Genomic DNA, 18300 nt, shown 5'->3' on the forward strand with positions numbered 1-18300 from the left:
GCACTCAAATTAGAATGCATGATATGATTTATAAGATATCCAAATGCATCCAATATCTTTGTATTTTATGATATCTTAACTTTCAAAGGCTCAAGTATATTGATAGCCAATATACTGCTGCTTCTAAAGAGAGAAAAAATGGCAAATAGTTCACATAAAAATACTCCTTACCAGAACTTTTGGGGTGGGTGGAAGGCCATTGATGGCTGGTTTCTATGGGAAAAATAAAATTTAATAGTGTAAGACCTCCTAAGTCTTAAAGAAAAACTTGAGACATTTAGAACTTTGGTTACTTGAATTACTGAATTAAACAGACCATGATCCTTGCATGATAAATATAGTATTATTTACAACTAATTGCTAAATGCCTGTTATACCTACAGGGAAGTCTCGTTTGTCCTTTTTTCGTGGTAACTGTGGTGCTTGTGCTGATCCTTCTGTATTTTCACTCATCAGTTTTGAAATACCATCACCATTTCCTAAAGAGAATCATGTTAAAAGTTGAATGACCACACAAATAAGTACTTTCTTTGAAAAATTACTTCCCCTTTCTCCCACTATTTGTCTCCCACTTGGATGATGCTTTATTGGAGAATATTCTCTACTCTCAGGTAAGTTAATTTATCTTTGATGCCTTTCTTTAGATTCTATAGAGGCAGCATTGCATCTTTAGCAGTGGTCTTCATCCATGTTTTTCCGTATCATGAAGAAAAAAAATCTGACCTACTGGCACTGATATGCAAGGCTTTTCATAATTGAACTTCAATCCACCTTTTGAGTTGTATCTTCCAGTATACACCCTTTAAAACTATTATAATAGACTGCATAATTCAGATTTCCCAGCTTCAGTGCATTTGATCTACCTACTGAAGGCTCATCAAGCCCTTTAACATCCTGCAGGAAGGACCAGGTGCGGTCACTCATGCCTGTAATCCCAGCACTTTGGGAGGCCGGGGCAGGCGGATCACTTGAGCTCAGGGGTTCGAGATCAGCCTGGGCAACATGGCGAAACCCCGTCTCTATAGAAAAAAAAAAAAATTCCTGCAAGAGCTTACTTTCTTTATTCCCCATCTTTATCTCCCTCAGAAATCTCTAGTCTTCTGTTACATCCAGGTAATTATTTCAGAAGACACTTAAATAAGCTGTCTTTCCTAATGTTATGTTTCTGTGGGTATACCTTCTGCTATAGACCCTGAAGTTCTGGAGGGCAGAAACATGCATTCACCCTGCTACATCCTATAATAAACATTTAGTAAGGATTCCAATTAGGATTGAAGTGAACTGAATCTATTTATAGCCCATCCATGCGGAATTAAAGAGCCTTTACAAAGCTTTAAGCTGTAATAGGATTGACTAAACAAAAAAGTTATTTTTTGAAATAGGAACAAATGACTCTCATTTCAGTTTTCACTTTGATTTATTCACCCAGATAACAATATCTAGCCATATGTACTCCATGGCTGCTGATACTGCTAGCCATACCAATAGAGGAAGTCTCTGCCACAGGCCCACAACTTGGGCTACTCTGTCTTCTCAGAATTTGGGGAGCTCTGTTCTCTGAATCAGGACAATGTTTTATGGTTGATGTTTTTTCTTCATCCGGGAAGTTGTCTTCAGGGTAACTGCTTATCCTTGGCTAGTGGTACAAAGACAAAAAAGTACTTTAATAGTTATCACTACACATCAGAGTTTTTAGGGAAAGGGAAATGCACCGTTTTTCTTTCTTCTATACAGTTCAATTCACTGGGCTAAGTGAGCAAAGTAAGAGGTGAGTTACTGCCCCAACACAATTATCGACTTGCCATGTGATTTTTAATCAGCCCTAACTCAAAACTCATAAAATTTTTATAACTTATTATATAAAAATCCACAAAACAACTAGAAACAATCAAGAAAAATGACTCCACTAACACGTCAAATTGTAGTCATAAGAATGATAAATGAACTCTTGTTTCCCCTCCATGTAGTCAAGTATTTTCTTCAATAAGCAATAACCTATTTTTGTCTTTTTCTTTCTTTCTTTTTTTACTGAGATGGAGTCTCGTTCTGTCGCCCAGGCTGGAGTGCACTGGCGCAATCTCAGCTCACTGTAACCTCCGCCTCCTGGGTTCAAGGGATTCTCATGCCTCAGCTTCCTGAGTAGCTGGGATTACAGGCACGCGCCACCATGCCCAGCTAATTTCTGTATTTTTAGTAGAGACAGGGTTTCACCATGTTGGCCAGGCTGGTCTCGAACTCCTGATCTGAAGTGATCCACTTGTCTCAGCCTCCCAAAATGCTGGGATTATATGGGTAAGCCACCACGCCTGACTGCCTTTTTAAAATAGCTATTACAAATACTGTATTCCTCATGAAATCTTCTTTACTATATATTTTACACCATCATACACTCCTTTTGAAGAAAACTGTATTCATCTAAAATACATTTAAGAAAATTCTAAAAAACTCAAAATTATTTTAAAAATTTATTATTTAAATAAGGATTTAGTGTTCAAAATCATTAAGTAGCTCACCTTAGGAGGTAGGGGAGGTGGTACTGCACGTTTTGAGGTTGATCTAATACAAAGAAGAAATGCAATTTAGATGATAAATGACCATAACCGAAAACACAGATACTATTAAATATGTATTAAAATCAGTTCCTATACAGAGGATATAAAAGACAGATCACAATGCAGAGTATAAAATCTTTAGGAAGGCCTAAGACCTCACTCGTATTGTCAAATTGTTTTAGTATGTCTATAAAGATTTAAAAAAGTGGACACAAAGTCTTATTTTACTTTATGGTTATGCTTTGCTATATTTCATAGGTAATAAAAACTAAATTAACTTCTTGGTTAAAAAATTGATTCAGAATTTTAGAGTTGGGACCCATAGATTCAAGTGGGTATACCATCAAACCTTTTGCTACTCAAAGTAGGTCGTCAAACCAGCAGAACTGGCATTATATGGGAACTTTTCTAAATGTACCCTTCAGACCTACTAAGGCAGAATCTTCCTTTTAATAAGTTCTCCAGGTCAAGAAGTTTGAGAAGCACTTATCTAGTCCACTGGTCCCACACAGTTATCCACAGTCATTGAAATCAATCATGTGGCTTTCAGGATTCTTAGATCCAGTCCCAAAGACTGTATCTATTCCAGAGGTTGGCAAACTTTTTCTATGAAGGGTCAGAGAGTAAATATTGCAGGTTTTGCGAGGCATAGAGTGGTTTTAACTATGGAATTCTGCTGTTACAGTGTGAAAGCAGCCATGTACGATACATAAACTAATGAGCATAGTTATATTCTAACAAACTTATTTATGGACACTGAAGTTTGAATTTCATGTAATTTCCATGTGTAATAAAATATTATTATTCTTTTGATTTCTCTTCAACCATTAAAAATGTAATTACTATTCTTAGTTTGTGGGCTGCCATAGTTTGTTAACCCCAAACGTATAGGCCTAATATGGGAACCTAGGAATCTGCATTTCGAAAGAGCTCTGTAGGTAACTGCAGTGCACAGAGAGGTTAGGAACAACTCATGAAGGCCAGCCCCCTCACTTAATTGTTGAGGTAACTATACTGGAGAGATGAAACTGGGGCTTTTTAACTCTGTTACAGTATTTTTTCCCATGACATTATGTGACTCACCTTTCAGTATATCATCATTACATAATATATTCTGACTAAAAACAAAAACAAATAAAAAACCTTAATGATCAATATATGAGATGCTTTTTGGTAAAAGTCAAAAGCTTTACCTTCATTAAAGGCAAAACTTTTTCAAGAATGTAAATTAAAACTTATTAGAATAAATCACACGCCCCATACTGTTCTTATGTAATCAAATAAAATATAGTTATTAAATTAGAAAACAACTTACTTGCCAGTATTTGCACCATCAACAAAAGGATTCCACTGTAACATGAAATTTGGGTCTGATGACAATCCCTGTAAAGATAAAAATATAGTTTAAAATGTTACTTTGTAACAGGTATTTGATTTTATTTGATTCAAGAAAACATTCCAGTATCATGATTATTAACCATCTTGGCATTCAATCAATTTTTTAATCTCTAGCTGGATTTGCTTTGTCATTTGACATATTTAGGTCAATGACTCATTATCAGTTGACCTGAACTTAAGAAATTCCATAAACATACTAAATATAGCTTCAAATGTGACAAACCTTCTCTATCAATATGTGAGTATATTCCAAAGCAAACAATAAACAACTGAATTATCTACATCATCACTCTATTAGCATGGAAAACTAAATATCGTATTACTAAACTGTCATCAATTTATTGGTGCTACTACTTTTTCCTACTAGCATGGAAATTGGGGTTTTATCATACAGCAACATTTATAGTAAGAAGAGCACTACTTCCAAACGTTAAGGATGAACTCAATAGGCTATAGGTTAGGCTAACTCTAATAATATCTTGCTTCATTACTTTTTCCCTTATTTATTTATTTATTTATTTATTTATTTTTGAGACAGAGTTTTGCTCTGTCGCCCAGGCTGGAGCGCAGTGCCCTGATCTTGGCTAACTGCAACCTCCGCCTCCTGGGTTCAAGCAGTTCTCCCTGCCTCAGCCTCCTAAGTAGCTGGGATTACAGGCACATGCCACCATGTCTGGCTAATTTTTGAATTTTTAGTAGAGATGGGGTTTTGCCATGTTGGCCAGGCTGGTCTGGAACTCCTGACCTCGGGCGATCCACCTGCCTCAGCCTCCCATAGTGTTGAGATTACAGGCGTTAGCCACTGCGCCCGACCACTTTTTTCATTTTAGATAAGGAAAGAGGTAACTAAACAGTAAATTCAAAATAGGAGCAATGGTTAAAAAAGAAACTATATTAACAAATAAAATACATTTAAAAAACAGTAAGGCAATACAGAATGTAGAATTTACTATAAACTAAACAGAATCATTAAAAAAAAAAAAAAAAAAAGGTCCTGAGAGCTTAAAGCTGAGAATCAAATTCTGTGTATTTAATGACATCAAGTAAAACCTTCAAAAAACTAACGAGGTTAAAATGAATGATTGAAAGAGTGTATTACATTGTACTCTAGTAAAAATACAACTATAAACTTTTAAAAACTTTAATATGGGAAAAATCAAAATTAATGCTTAAAAGAGTATATTACTTTGTTTTCTAAAGTACTACTAACTCAAAAAAATTTTTCTCAAATCTTAATGTGAAAATAATGCTTTAAAAATTAATTCTTACCATTTCATCTCGTGCTTCTGTTTCTTTTCTCAGAGGAGGTTCAAATTGTAATTTGTCAACTGCAAAATATATAACAGGTATGTCCAAACTCAGCATCTCAGGGTTGATCTCAGAAATGTAATGGCAACTTTGTATATGGTGTGGGGGAGGGAGAAAGAAGAGGGGAAAGAAGAGAAGACAAAAAAAATCTTGTTTCTTGACTACAAGAGTATCCCTTTGTTATGCTTACCAAAAGTAAGTAACAAACTGGGATCTTCCTAACATCTCTACTTAATTCTTGGTTGGAATAAGGAAATTAAACAAACAGTTCTTTTTGTATAAAAGAGATTTTCAAAGATTCATCAAAAGTAAATGACTAAGTAAAAACTTTAAAGATTTTCTCTACGCTGTAGACTCTGTTTTGAGACAGTTTAAGCTATAGCTTCATGATAGAGATGAACTAAGAAAAACTACCTATAAATTACCTAAAAAGAACAAATGACTTCTATGAAATTAAATGTCACAAGGAATCTGATATATTTTGCTAAATATGTATTTTATTTGACCTAGTCATACTGACTTCAGAATTATTCAAAATATTCAAAGAGTAACTTTTGTATAAAATATTCTAAAACAGAGAAAAGGAGGGTTTATCACTTCCTCATAAAGTATTTAAAATTAAAAAATTCTAAAATCTAATGTGACTAAAAGCCCTCCAAATTTTTTTAAACACTCATACTTGATTCATAGAGATGCAAAATTCCTAAATACAATCTTAGCAAACAAAATACTTTTAAAAAGCACTTTCAAATAGGATCCAGTTGTCCTTATTTCTAAAAACAAGATTTATAAAAAGCAAATACAAAGTACTGACATAACTCATCACATTAAACAAAAACAGTATGTCATAAATTTTTCAATAAAAGTTTGGAAGACATTCCATAAAATATAGTATCTACTTTAAAAAATAAAAAGTCCTTGGTCATTAATGACTTATTTAACATAATTAAAAACATCTGAATTCAAGAACTACTATTATAATTCATAAAGAACCTCTTTAGTCTTTTGAAACAGAGATGAACTAAGGTTTATTTTTGTGACAACCAGAAACACTGGCAAGCAGGTCTAGAGCTGCATTATAAAAAGCACAAATGTGAAAATAATATATTACTTTTTTTTTTTTTTTTTTAAGATGGAGTCTCACACTCTTATCGCCCAGGCTGGAGTGCAGTGGTGCAATCTCAGCTCACTACAACCTCCGCCTCCCGAGTTCAAGCTATTCTCTTGCCTCAGCCTCCCGAGTAGCTGGGACTACAGGTGTGTGCCACCATGCTTGCTAGTTTTTGTATTTTCAGTAGAGATGGGGTTTTACCATCTCATGAGGTTTCCTGACCTCAGGAGTTCCTGACCCCAGTTGATCTGCCGGCCTAAATCTCCCAAGGTGCCGGGATTACAGGTGTGAGCCACTACGCCTGGCCATTTTTAAATAACAGAAATTGGACTTACCCTTCTGTATAAACAACTATCTACATGTAATACATATATATGTCTAAATGTTTGTGTGTGTACAAACTAAAGCAACTGTTTGAAGGCAATGCACCACAGACACCATAAGGCTGTGATTCTTAAAAGAAGGAAAATACATGGTGATAAGAGCCATATTTACCCTGACTTTCTGCCTGGGGGCACTTTCCAAACGAGGATACAAGAAAATGGAGCCCAAAGAGAAAGTAACAGTCTCAACAGGTGAAGGGACAAGGATTTTAATTTGGCGCTGCTAAGGTAGAGGGCACAGTCCCAAAAATAAGAAAGCTCTATAAAGGAGGAACTCCAAAAATATGCAAAGAGGTTTTCTTAAGTCTTTGGCTGAATACCAAGAGCAAAGCCAGAGTATGCAAGGTATCTCAGAAAACGGCTAACAGAGAGCTGTGAGTTTCTGGAGATCCCACTGTACCAGGAAAAATTTGGCTTTCTACCAGAGGAAAGACCTTGCTGAATACTCTAAAACCTGACACAAGCCTTGAAAGGATTAAGTAGACATACCAGGTAATTAACTCTTTAAAGAAAGAGGATAAAATCCAGACTCTCAACATTGTATTACATTGTCCAATATACAATAACAAAAACAACTGAAGAAGCCAGGAAATAGGAACCCATAACCAGTTAAAAACAAATTACTAAAAACAGACCCAGAGGTGACACAGATGTTAAAATCAGCAGACAAGAATTTCAAAACAGCAATTATAAATACGTTCCAGGATTTAAGAGAAAAGATAAACACAGTAAGTGAGCAGATGGAACAGCTCAGTAGAAAAACAGAAATTATATATATATGGATGTATGTGTATATACAGGTATATTACATATATTACTGAAAGTCTAGATCCAAAAAACGCTTGCCTGAAATAAAATTCACTGAATGGGCTTACCAGTAGACTCAATAACTATAAAAAAGATCAATGAGTTTCAAGTCAGGGCAAGAAAAACAAAACTGAAGTACAGTGAAGGAAAAAAAAAAACCTTATATGTGGATACAGGGAGAAGAGTGGAGTGGGAGTACAAAGCCTCCATGACCTGTGGACAACATTCAGTGTTCTTACATACATAACTGGAGTCCCAGAAGCAGAGGAGACAGACTGGGGCAGAAATTTTGAATAAATAGTGGCCAAGCATTTTCCAAATTTGATAAAAAATATTAACCTACAAATCTAAGAGGCTCAATGAGCCCAAGACAGAACATAAAGAAAAAAATGTAGTTAGACACAACACAAATTGCTTAAAAAAACCAAAACCCACAAAAATTTCATATTGCAGTACCTCATATCTTTTTTTTAAAAAACTGAGTTGATGTCATGAATTGGGTTGTAGTTCGCAGCTTTAAAAAATACTCACGTAGAAGAACATACAGATATGCTACAGTTCAGGTTTTTTTTTTTGTTTTTTTTTTTTTCCCAAAAATAGTTATTCTGTCAATACAGGTTTTTATTTGGTAGTTATATGTCTATTTTTAGGATGAATATAGCTTGTCAAAAAGCCTCAACTATACCAATGGTTAAAAATAAAAGTGTCTTGAGTTTGTGCTTCCTACTTGGGAAATCTGTGATTACTTCTCTGGAGACAGAAACACTTACCTCCCTAGAACTGTTACTAAACAGATTTGTAAGACAATATAGATGCTTCCTAACTGACAAAGGCTTGACTTACAATTTTTCTGACTTTCTGGTGGTACAAAAGTGATATGCATTCAGTAGAAACTGTACTTTGAATTTTGATCTTTTCCCAGACTAGCGATATATGGTATGATACTCTCTTGAGAGATGCTAGACAGCGACAGCAAGCCGCAGCTCCCAGTCAGCTACCCTAACATTAAATATTCTGAGCATGTTTAAGCTGGCTGGGCTAAGTTATGGTGTTTGGTAGGTTAGGTGTGTTAAATGTTTTTTTTTTTGCCTTATGATATTTTCAACTTAAATGGGTTTATTAGGATGTAACCCCACCGTAAATCAGGGAGCATCTGTACATCTTACTCAAAATCTCTATTGCCTTTATCACTCTTAGCCTTCAGGTAAGATAAACAGGACAAACAGAAATCTCAAACTGAAGTTGGTTAAACTTTCAGAAATCCTGAGACTTCCTTAGCCTAAAGGGTTTTTTGTTGTTGTTGTTTTTCTCCTTTGCCTGAATGTCAAGTGACAGCAGTTCCCCTTGGAGTTCATTAACTCTATGAACCAAAAAATCTGGGCATCCTATACATCTGGGAATACTGCCATTAACTCAAGTTACTACGTTTATTACATTTCCAGTTATTAACTGGAACTCAGAGTACACACAGTTTTCCATTCAAACAGGTCCAGGAAGCATTTCCTCTGAAACAACATTTACATTAAAATTCAGAGACTGTCTTCTGGAAAACTGCCCTCTAAACTCAATACATAGAATTTTGCCAAGTATTGTTAATAACTAATGCAATGGTAAAATAGGGTGTTGATCCCTGTATTCATGTCTCTCTAATATAGAGACATATGCCAATCTTAAATTGCTGGAAGACTGTCCCAGCAGGGCACCTCAAAAAGAGGTGACATGGAATCCTTCTGAAGCAGATGACTACAAAAAGAAGAGAGCCGCCACCCAAGTCAGTTGTACCAAAACTGATAACTACATGAAGTGGAAAGTCTGCCCAAGACCCATGGAAAGATAACTGGAGCTGCTGGTTACTTTAACCTGCAACAACAGTACTTTATTTTCTTAGTCACATTTCCCCTGGCTTTTTGCTAGCTGGAGGTTTTGGACTGTTGACAGATACTTGTTACTTCTTTATTATGATACCTGTAGAGTCCCTATTCTTACTATTGCCCTTTGCAGCCTTAGTCAGCCTGGAGTATGAGTCTAACACCTGGCTGAAATTTGCTCGTGAGTCAGCTAAAATTATACAACTAAACTAACTGTTAGGCTTATACCCTTTGTGAATAACTCCTATCTTCCCTTGGTGCCAATTCCTTGTAATCAGTTGGTTTCCTAGGTAACTGGGCTCAACCACTAATACACTCTTCAGATGACAAACCAAAAAAAAAAAAAAAATTAGGTAATTTAGCTAATACACTCATATCTGAATCAGACTGAGAAAGTAAGAAATCTTTCTTGCCATTAATGAGGCTGAAAGGACAGACATAAATCCAAATGCAAAGTCAACAAGAAACAATGTTTCTCCCAAGGATATTTTGTACATGTAAAGTTTCATATAATGACCCCCTCTGAGTTATTCTGCTTTCTGAGAAATCTCTCTCTCTAAAATCACTGACTGCCAGAAACATTGCTATATGAAATCACATTAAGAATGAATCATCCTATTCTTGCCTGGACTAAATCACTGACACAGAGAAACAGACTCAATTTCCAATCCAGATGCAGAGCTTCAAATAAAGGCATATTTGAACACAACACTTCAAAAAGTTTCCAAGGAAACATACTCCTGGGTTTACTTTAACAGCAGAGACCCTTTCATACACATCCCTACTTTGCATTAAGTCATCACTTAAAATTCACCTGAACTCCACTCTTCCCCAAATCATGTATTTCTTTTCCCTTGTTTGATGAAATGTTGAATGGTTTGGTTCCTCTGGTGTGTGTTCTCTCTCATTGCAAGGAGTCAGTAAACCTGACTGTGTTGGACTACACGTTTGTCCCTGGTGGTCTTAGACCGATTGGGTATGATTCCTAATAATAATTTATGTCCACTAAAAATACATGGTAAGAATGCTTACAGTAGTCATAATAGCCCAAAACCAGAAATAAATCAAATGCTCATCAACAGAAGAATGGATAAATTATGGTATGGTCATACAATGGAGTATTACCGTATAGTGAAAACTGAACTATTTCTACACATGACTCTAACAGACATAATGTTGAGTAAAAGAAGCCAGGAACAAAAGGGTGCTTTTTGTATGATTCTATTTACCTGAAGGTCAAGATCAGGTAAAAGCCAGTTTATGTGACAGAGATCAGAATAGTAATTCGCCTGGGGAGAGGGGAGGGCAGGCGAGTATAGAATTTAAGAATACTGATTGTGAAGGCTCTCATGAGGGAAACTTCTGAGATTCTGATAATGTTCTATATTCGTATTTTTAGCTGGGTGGTAGCTATATGAGTGTATATATTTAAAAATTTATCCTGGAGTATTCTTAAGATTTGAGCATTTTACTATATATAAGTTATCACTTCAATTTAAAACACTGAAACAAAAACAAAGTAGAAATAAATAGCATAAAATCTATTGAACAAACAAAAGCAAAGTGGTAAAACACTCCTGATAAATACAAAGAAGTTTTAAAGACAAGTCATTAATAAAGTGACCTTCTACTCTACCACTTTCTGTCTGGTGCTTTAAGCACATGGAGCTCACTCTATGAGGATATTAGTATTTTGGGCTAATATCATGGAATATAAAAGAACTAAATCTTGATCTTATCTCTGAAAAAGCCTATTTTGGTTAAGAAGACTGAATATCATAAATATGTCAACTCTCCCAAAGTATTAAGATCTCTGTAAAAACAGTTTTTTTTTTTAAACCACAAAAGCTGATTCTTAAGTTTATGTGGGGAAGGCACAATAGCCAAATGTCATAATGAAAAATAAGTGTGACAAGGTACATATGTGTGTGTGGTGGGGAGGGGCAGAGAGTAGGAGTAGGATTAGTTCTAACAGATATTATCAAGACATAATAATCAAAAGTATGCTACTGGCACAAAAACAGACATTTATGCAACAGAATAGAATTTCCAGAAACAACCCTAAAATATGTATGGCAATTCAGTATATAATAAAGATGGCATGTCAAATCCATGAGTAGAAAGACTGCATTTTCAATAAATAATGAAACTGAGTTGTCATCTAGAAAGAAACTCAAGTTGCAATCCATACTCATACCTTCTACCAAGTAATTTACATCAGATTTTTAAATACTAAAAAAGAAACTAAAAACACAAGAAACAATACGAAAATTATTTTATAACTTTGGAATCAAGAAAGCCTTCTAAATATGACACAAAACCCCAAAACTATACGAGAAAAGACAGATAAAAAAGACTACATTAATGGAATACTACAGAACTACATAAAATAAAGAATATGTTACAATGGAATATCAACTTTGCTACTTTTCTCTTTAGTATTTGAGGCCCACAGACTTCATCTCAGACTATAAAAGGAGAGAACAGCATAAGAAGATATCATCGATCTAGGCACTAACAAAGATACTAAATCTTGAATTACTGGCTTAATTATGAAAAGGCCTGATTGAAACAACTGAGAAGGGAAGGATACTCTCCAGTGACTAAGAGTTTTAAAGCTGCACCCATAAAGCTAGAGATGTTTGGGTTTATGAAAACTCAGACTTAAACAATATGCACACTGCCAATAATTCTAATTAGTTCAAATATTTAATGAATTATCTTCCTCTAGTATGGTTTACAATTTTATTGATTTTGTTAGTCATAAACCTTATTTTACTGTAAACTACTTTAAATTTCTCAGAACAAGTATTCATTTAAGGCAATAAACCAGAGAAGAACTAAAATTTCTTTAAGAATCTGTTGTTCTAAATTAATTTGGCTAAGGTGACAAATACTGATAGGAAATTTTCACCGGTCAATGATTAATTTATTAAATTAAAAACCAATCTCTCTTTTGAAATATTTCCTTTAGAAAAGATTCATCTTAGTGCTAATCTGATTTTTAAAACCTGAAACCAACCCAAACATGCAGTGAGAGTAAACTGGCTAACTACAATAAATCAATTAATGAAACAGAATGCAATCGCTAAACAGAATGGTTATAAAGTCTACGCTAATATATGGAAATTAGTTTTATTATTAAGTGAAATTTTATGCATAGCATAAATTCATCCATGTAAAAATACACATGAAAATGAAAGAAGTGTGGCAAAATATTAACTATGGGTTGGCTCTGGGTGATGTGATTGTATGCAATGTTAATTTTCTATTTTTTTTCTTTTAGATTTTCAGCAATGGGCATGATTATGTCCATAATTGGAAAATAAAAATTATTCAAAAATTATAAACCAAGGGAATTCCACTGAAACCAGAAAAGCAACCCCTATTTTAGAAGTATTCTGATATGTTGAAGTATGTAGTCTTAATTAGTCTGAAATTTTATTATTCTACAAAACATACAAGAACACCCAGCACAACCCTCCAAAACCACCAATGGAAAATGTAAACCAAACACATACAATTTATTTCTGAAGCTGTCCGTTCAGCTCTGGCATTCCTGTTTGTAGATCTAATGGTATGACGAATGATTGCATGGGGCTGTGAATATAAGCATAATATATATACTTTAACAAATTTCAATGATAAAGTTAAAAGGTCAAACTCTCATCATTTATTGATAAATATGAATATCTACTAGTAAATTATAGGATAAACATAAAACAAATACAATGTATGCTAAAATACTTTGGAAGGTTTTTCACTTGTTCCATGTTTATACTGTATAAAATACTGAAGAGATTCAAAGACACACACAAATCTTGTCCTCAAAGAGCTTATAGTCTAGGGAGGTAAGACACACAAATACTCACAGATAAGGAAATGGCAAGCACTTTTCATTAAGAGGATAAATGGACTACTAGTAAAGCCCAGTGGAGGGAGAAATGACTTTGACCTGAAGGGGTATAGTTCTTCATGAAAGCTGTAATCTCATCTGGGTCCCTGAAGTACCAGTACGCACTGAATATGCGGCAATGTGGGAAAAGCATTCTAGATAGCAGAAAGAATATGAACAAAGTGAGATAAGAAGTAACAGGAAATTGCGGAGTGTTTGTAGGGAGTGGGGGTTGGTTATTATTTGGTTGCAGTGAAGATTAGGTGATGAGATGACAAAGATGGAAAGACAGACTGTGAGGGTGAGCCCGATCATCAAAGGCTCTGAATGTCAGTCTGGGTATTTTCACCTCAGTTTCTTGGCAAAAGGAATTTTTTGGAGACTTTACAGCAAGGAAATGGCATTGCCAGTGTCAGCTTTAAGAGTTATCTATTAAGTATGTATGAGACTACGGAGGAGAGAAATACTGGATACAGGGAGATTGAGTAAGAATATTGTAGTAAGCCAAGTGAGAAGCATGCTACTTCTACCCACTGTGCAGAACCTCCTGCTCTTTTGAAGTTAGGCCTTCAGCTCAACCCCTATTTACCAAATTTCTGATGACTCACTCTCATTCACTGATGGCTCTGAAAGTGGCTCATCTGTTCACCTCTTACTTCAATACCCACCAACACACCAAATAAATTCAAAGCCCCAAGAGGATCCATTGTTCTAGACTTATTTTCTGACCCCATCTTCAAAGACACTCTCATATATTTCAATGTACTCTCAACTCCTAAAAATCACAGCTTGGACCCTGTCATCAACTCTGATGCATGAATTTCCTCTATATTACAAATCTCCGATGTTTTGAGTTTACTCTCTCACTTACTCCCATTACAGTTGTTCAACGTTCCCAATGGAATATCAAGTACACTGATCCATTACTTTCTCACTCTCCATCAACATCTCTCCTTATCTGGTCTATGTCTGGTAGCACATAATTTCAAGTGATTTCTTGCAAAAATCCTAAATTCCCTTTGCCCCACTATCTTTTAGTAGACTGGGACAGCAAAATGCCAATCCTGGATAAACTCAACTGGTCACCTTTGCGTTTACACATCTGGGGTATCAATCATGCTGGAGGAAAATTATACAGTAGAACACACTGAAAATTCATCTAATCTGAGCTCTGACTCTAGTCATTTAACCCTCCATTCCCCTCAATTACTATTCCGTACCTTCTTCACATTCTTCAAACCTACCCATTTTCCTTCACCCATACAGATCACCTCACCACTTACTTCACAGAGAAAATAGAAATCACCAGCTACACTGCATTACCAACCATCCCTTTCTCTAATGGAAGAGCAGTGTTGCGTCTCCCTGCTTTCTTCTCATGGACTCTGCCTTTCCATCTTGCTTCCCTTGACTCTTCTGTCTATTGGACAGTATTATGAGCATTTAACGAAAGAAAAAGCATGAAAAAAAAATCCTTCTCCAGCTTATTGTCTTCCAGCTACCGCTCTACCCTATCCCTCCCTTCACAGCTCAATTTCATAAATGAATTGCAATACATATCTTTCAAACCAGTCAATCTAGCTCCCCTTCCTCTATTAGAAAATTATCCCTGTTAAACTCATCAAACACTAACCACCTAAAGCCAAAAACTAGTTTAACTTAATTTCTATGTTCTCATTGAAACTCTCCTTTCTTCTTTCAATGTTCCTTATCAATCTCCTCTGCTATTGCCCTTTGCCTACTTGATCCTTAAATTCTGGGAGAAATCTCAGGTTCTGTGCTAGGCTTTCTTCTCATTCTATATGCTTCCCTTGGGTGATCACATTTACTCTTTTTTTTTTTTTTTTTTTTTTTGAGACGGAGTCTCGCTCTGTCGCCCAGGCTGGAGTGCAGTGGCCAGATCTCAGCTCACTACAAGCTCCGCCTCCCGGGTTTACGCCATTCTCCTGCCTCAGCCTCCCAAGTAGCTGGGACTACAGGCGCCCGCCACCTCGCCCGGCTGGTTTTTTGTACTTTTTAGTAGAGACGGGGTTTCACTGGGTTAGCCAGGATGGTCTCGATCTCCTGACCTTGTGATTCGCCCGTCTCGGCCTCCCAAAGTGCTGGGATTACAGCCTTGAGCCACTGCGCCCGGCCCACATTTACTCTTAAGGCATCAACTACATGTGTATCTAATGACTCTCAAATTTATATTTTTATTATTTTATTTACTTTTATTTTTTTGAGACAGGGTCTTGCTCTGTCACCCAGGCTGGAGTACAGTGGCACAATCATGGCTCACTGCAGCCTCGACCTCCTGCACTAAAGTGATCTTCCTACGTTGGTCTCCCAGGTAGTTGGGACTACAGGTACCCGCCACCAAGCCTTGCTAATTTTTAAAATTTTTTTGTAGAGACAGGGTCTCACTGTGTTGCCCAGGTGGGTCTCCAACTCCTTGGCTCAAGTGATCCTCCCACCTTAGGCCCTCCTAAACTGCTGGGATTACAGGCATTAGCCATCATACCCAGCTTCAAACCTGTACTTTTAATCCAAACTTTTCTCTCCAAGCTACAATGACGTATTTAGCGCCTTACTAGACATTTCCATTTGGAAGCTCTATGCAACATCTTCTTCAGTATAAAACGTAACTCATCTTTCTTCCCAAGCCTGATTTTACCATAGTGTTCCTATCTTAGTAAATGGTTATATCTATCCAACTGCTCAAGTCAAAATCTGGTAGTAATTCTTTTCTTATTCCTTACCTTCATGTCTTCATCCAATCATTAACTCTCTCATATAATTCTTAAATTAATCCACTTTTCTCCATCCTTGCTCTACCATCCTAGTTTACCATTATTTTTATCTCGTATAATTTCAACAGTCTTTTAACAGGTTTTCAGTAATGAACTCACCATTCTGAAGTCACTGAGATCTTTAAAAAATACACATTTTGATTACGTCACTCCCTTACCCTTTAATGGCTTTCTACTACCCTTAGACTAAAGCCCAACATTTTAAACACAGTTTGATAGACGGTATTTACCTCTGTATCGTTATCTTCTATCACTTCCTTCTTCCCTATTTTCTGCTCTAGTCAGACTGACTTTTCTTTCTCTCTCATTCTCTCTCTTTTATTCTTCCCCTGAGACAGGGTCTCATCCTGTCACCCAGGTTGGAGTGCAGAGATGTGATCTCGGCTCACTGCAACCTTTGCTTCCCAGACTCAAGCGATTTTCCAGACTCAGCCTCCTGAGTAGCTGGGACTACAGGCGTGTGCCACCATGCCCTGCTAATTTTTTTGGTATTTTCTGTAGAAATGGGATTTCGCTATGTTGCCCAGGGTGGTCTTGAACTCCTGAGTTCAAAGTGATCTAGCTGCCTCAGCCTCCCACAGTGCTGAGATTACAGATGTGAGCCACCGCGTCCAACCCAGACTGTCTTTTCTTTAGTTCCTTATGTACAGTGCCTTCTCCCTTATCACCAGGCTTTCAAACATGTTATTAACACCTCTGCTCAGGCCACTTACATTTATTCTCTTCCTCGAATTCTGACTTATCTTTCAGGTTTTCAGCTTAAATGTCACTTCTACAATAGTGAGTTTTTTCCTGCCCCTATAATATCCCTCCATAGCACCTTTTACCTCCCATTCCATCACATGTGTAAATTAGTCATCGGTATTTCTGAATTTCCTTTGAGACTATACTATGAGCACTATAAAAGCAGGGATAATGTTAGTCTCATACACCATTGTGCCCCCAACTGCCTGGCACATGGTTTTGCATTTCAAGAATTGAAAAGTATGGTGACATCATTAAACAGAAATAGAGAATTCAGAAAGTAGAGTAGATTTGGGAAGCCCAGCAAAATGTGGTAAAAAATAGGTGTTTGGTTATTTGCATAACCAGTGAAAGGCAAACTGGAGAATTGAGTAATATCTAACTCTACATTTATGCAAGAATAACTTTACTTTCTTTAAACAATGGATCTTTAAACAATTAAAATACTTATTAATCCCAAGTTGCAAACAGTGGTTCAAGTAGAAAACAATTTTATGTATGGCTGGTTTATTTAATATTTCCACTTCAAGTTCATTTAACATTCCACTAAATATTCACTGGGTACTCACGACATGACAGGATTATGCTATACACCAGGCAATGGGGAAATAAAGATTGGAGTTTAAAGACTGTTTAATGACTATTTCTATTAAATACATACATAGATATGATGGTGTATTAACTAAGAGAGGAGGCTCTGGAGTTTGCCTGGATCTAAATCCTGGTTCCATTTCCTATTTGCCATATGATGCTGGGCAAATTACTTCCATTTTTTGTCCCTCGTTTCCTCATTTATAAAACAGGGATATTAATGGTACCTACTACAAAGGACTGTTTTGATATTAGATGAGTTAACACAGAAATTATTTGGCGTAACATGTGGCACACACTGAGTACCCAATGAGTGCTAGTAGTTACTATAATATTTATTTATTTAAAGACAAAAGTCTCACTCTGTTGCCCGGGCTGGCGTGCAATGGAACAATTTCAGCTCACTGCAATCTCTGCCTCCTGGGTTGAAGAGCTCCTCCTGCCTCAGACTCCCAAGTAGCTGGGACTACAGGTGCCTGCCACCACACCCAGCTAATTTTTGTATTTTTTTCAAGTAGAGATAGGGTTTTACCACGTTGGCCAGCTGGTCTTGAACTCCTAACCTCAAGTGACCTGTCCATCTTGGCCTCCCAAAGTGCTGGGATTACAGGAGTGTCTGGCCCATAGTATGATATTTATAGGAAATAATTTAAAACTGAAGAACAGGAAATAGAAAATTCCCTTTAGTGAAGGTAGAGATAAAAGGGAAATAAAGGCTAAAAAGGACATGAAGAGACAGATTCAGAAAAACTTAGGAAAAAAATAGAATCATAAAAGGAGAAGAAGGAACACAAGGAGAGAAAGAGACTGGTGAAAAAATATAGTTGTGCTATATACAGTCATAAGTAGAT

The 18300-nt window shown here is 36.2% G+C and overlaps 1 protein-coding gene across 7 annotated transcripts in view; it reads right to left on the bottom strand.

The window, feature by feature from the left end:
• The window catches only part of MAP4K5 (mitogen-activated protein kinase kinase kinase kinase 5), a 108115-nt gene that overhangs the window by 23819 nt on the left and 65996 nt on the right, over positions 1 to 18300 (bottom strand). For all 7 annotated transcript variants that reach the window (XM_073997356.1, XM_065548786.2, XM_065548787.2 and 4 more), the window contains 7 exons: positions 12949 to 13027; positions 5220 to 5278; positions 3868 to 3935; positions 2514 to 2556; positions 1483 to 1636; positions 382 to 479; positions 172 to 213 (listed from right to left, as the gene is read on the bottom strand). In XM_073997356.1, coding sequence (XP_073853457.1) covers positions 172 to 213; positions 382 to 479; positions 1483 to 1636; positions 2514 to 2556; positions 3868 to 3935; positions 5220 to 5278; positions 12949 to 13027 — 543 coding nt within the window. The remainder of the gene's footprint in view (positions 1 to 171; positions 214 to 381; positions 480 to 1482; positions 1637 to 2513; positions 2557 to 3867; positions 3936 to 5219; positions 5279 to 12948; positions 13028 to 18300) is intronic.

Source organism: Macaca fascicularis, chromosome 7, assembly GCF_037993035.2.
Source record: "Macaca fascicularis isolate 582-1 chromosome 7, T2T-MFA8v1.1".
Classification (NCBI taxonomy): Eukaryota; Metazoa; Chordata; class Mammalia; order Primates; family Cercopithecidae; genus Macaca; species Macaca fascicularis.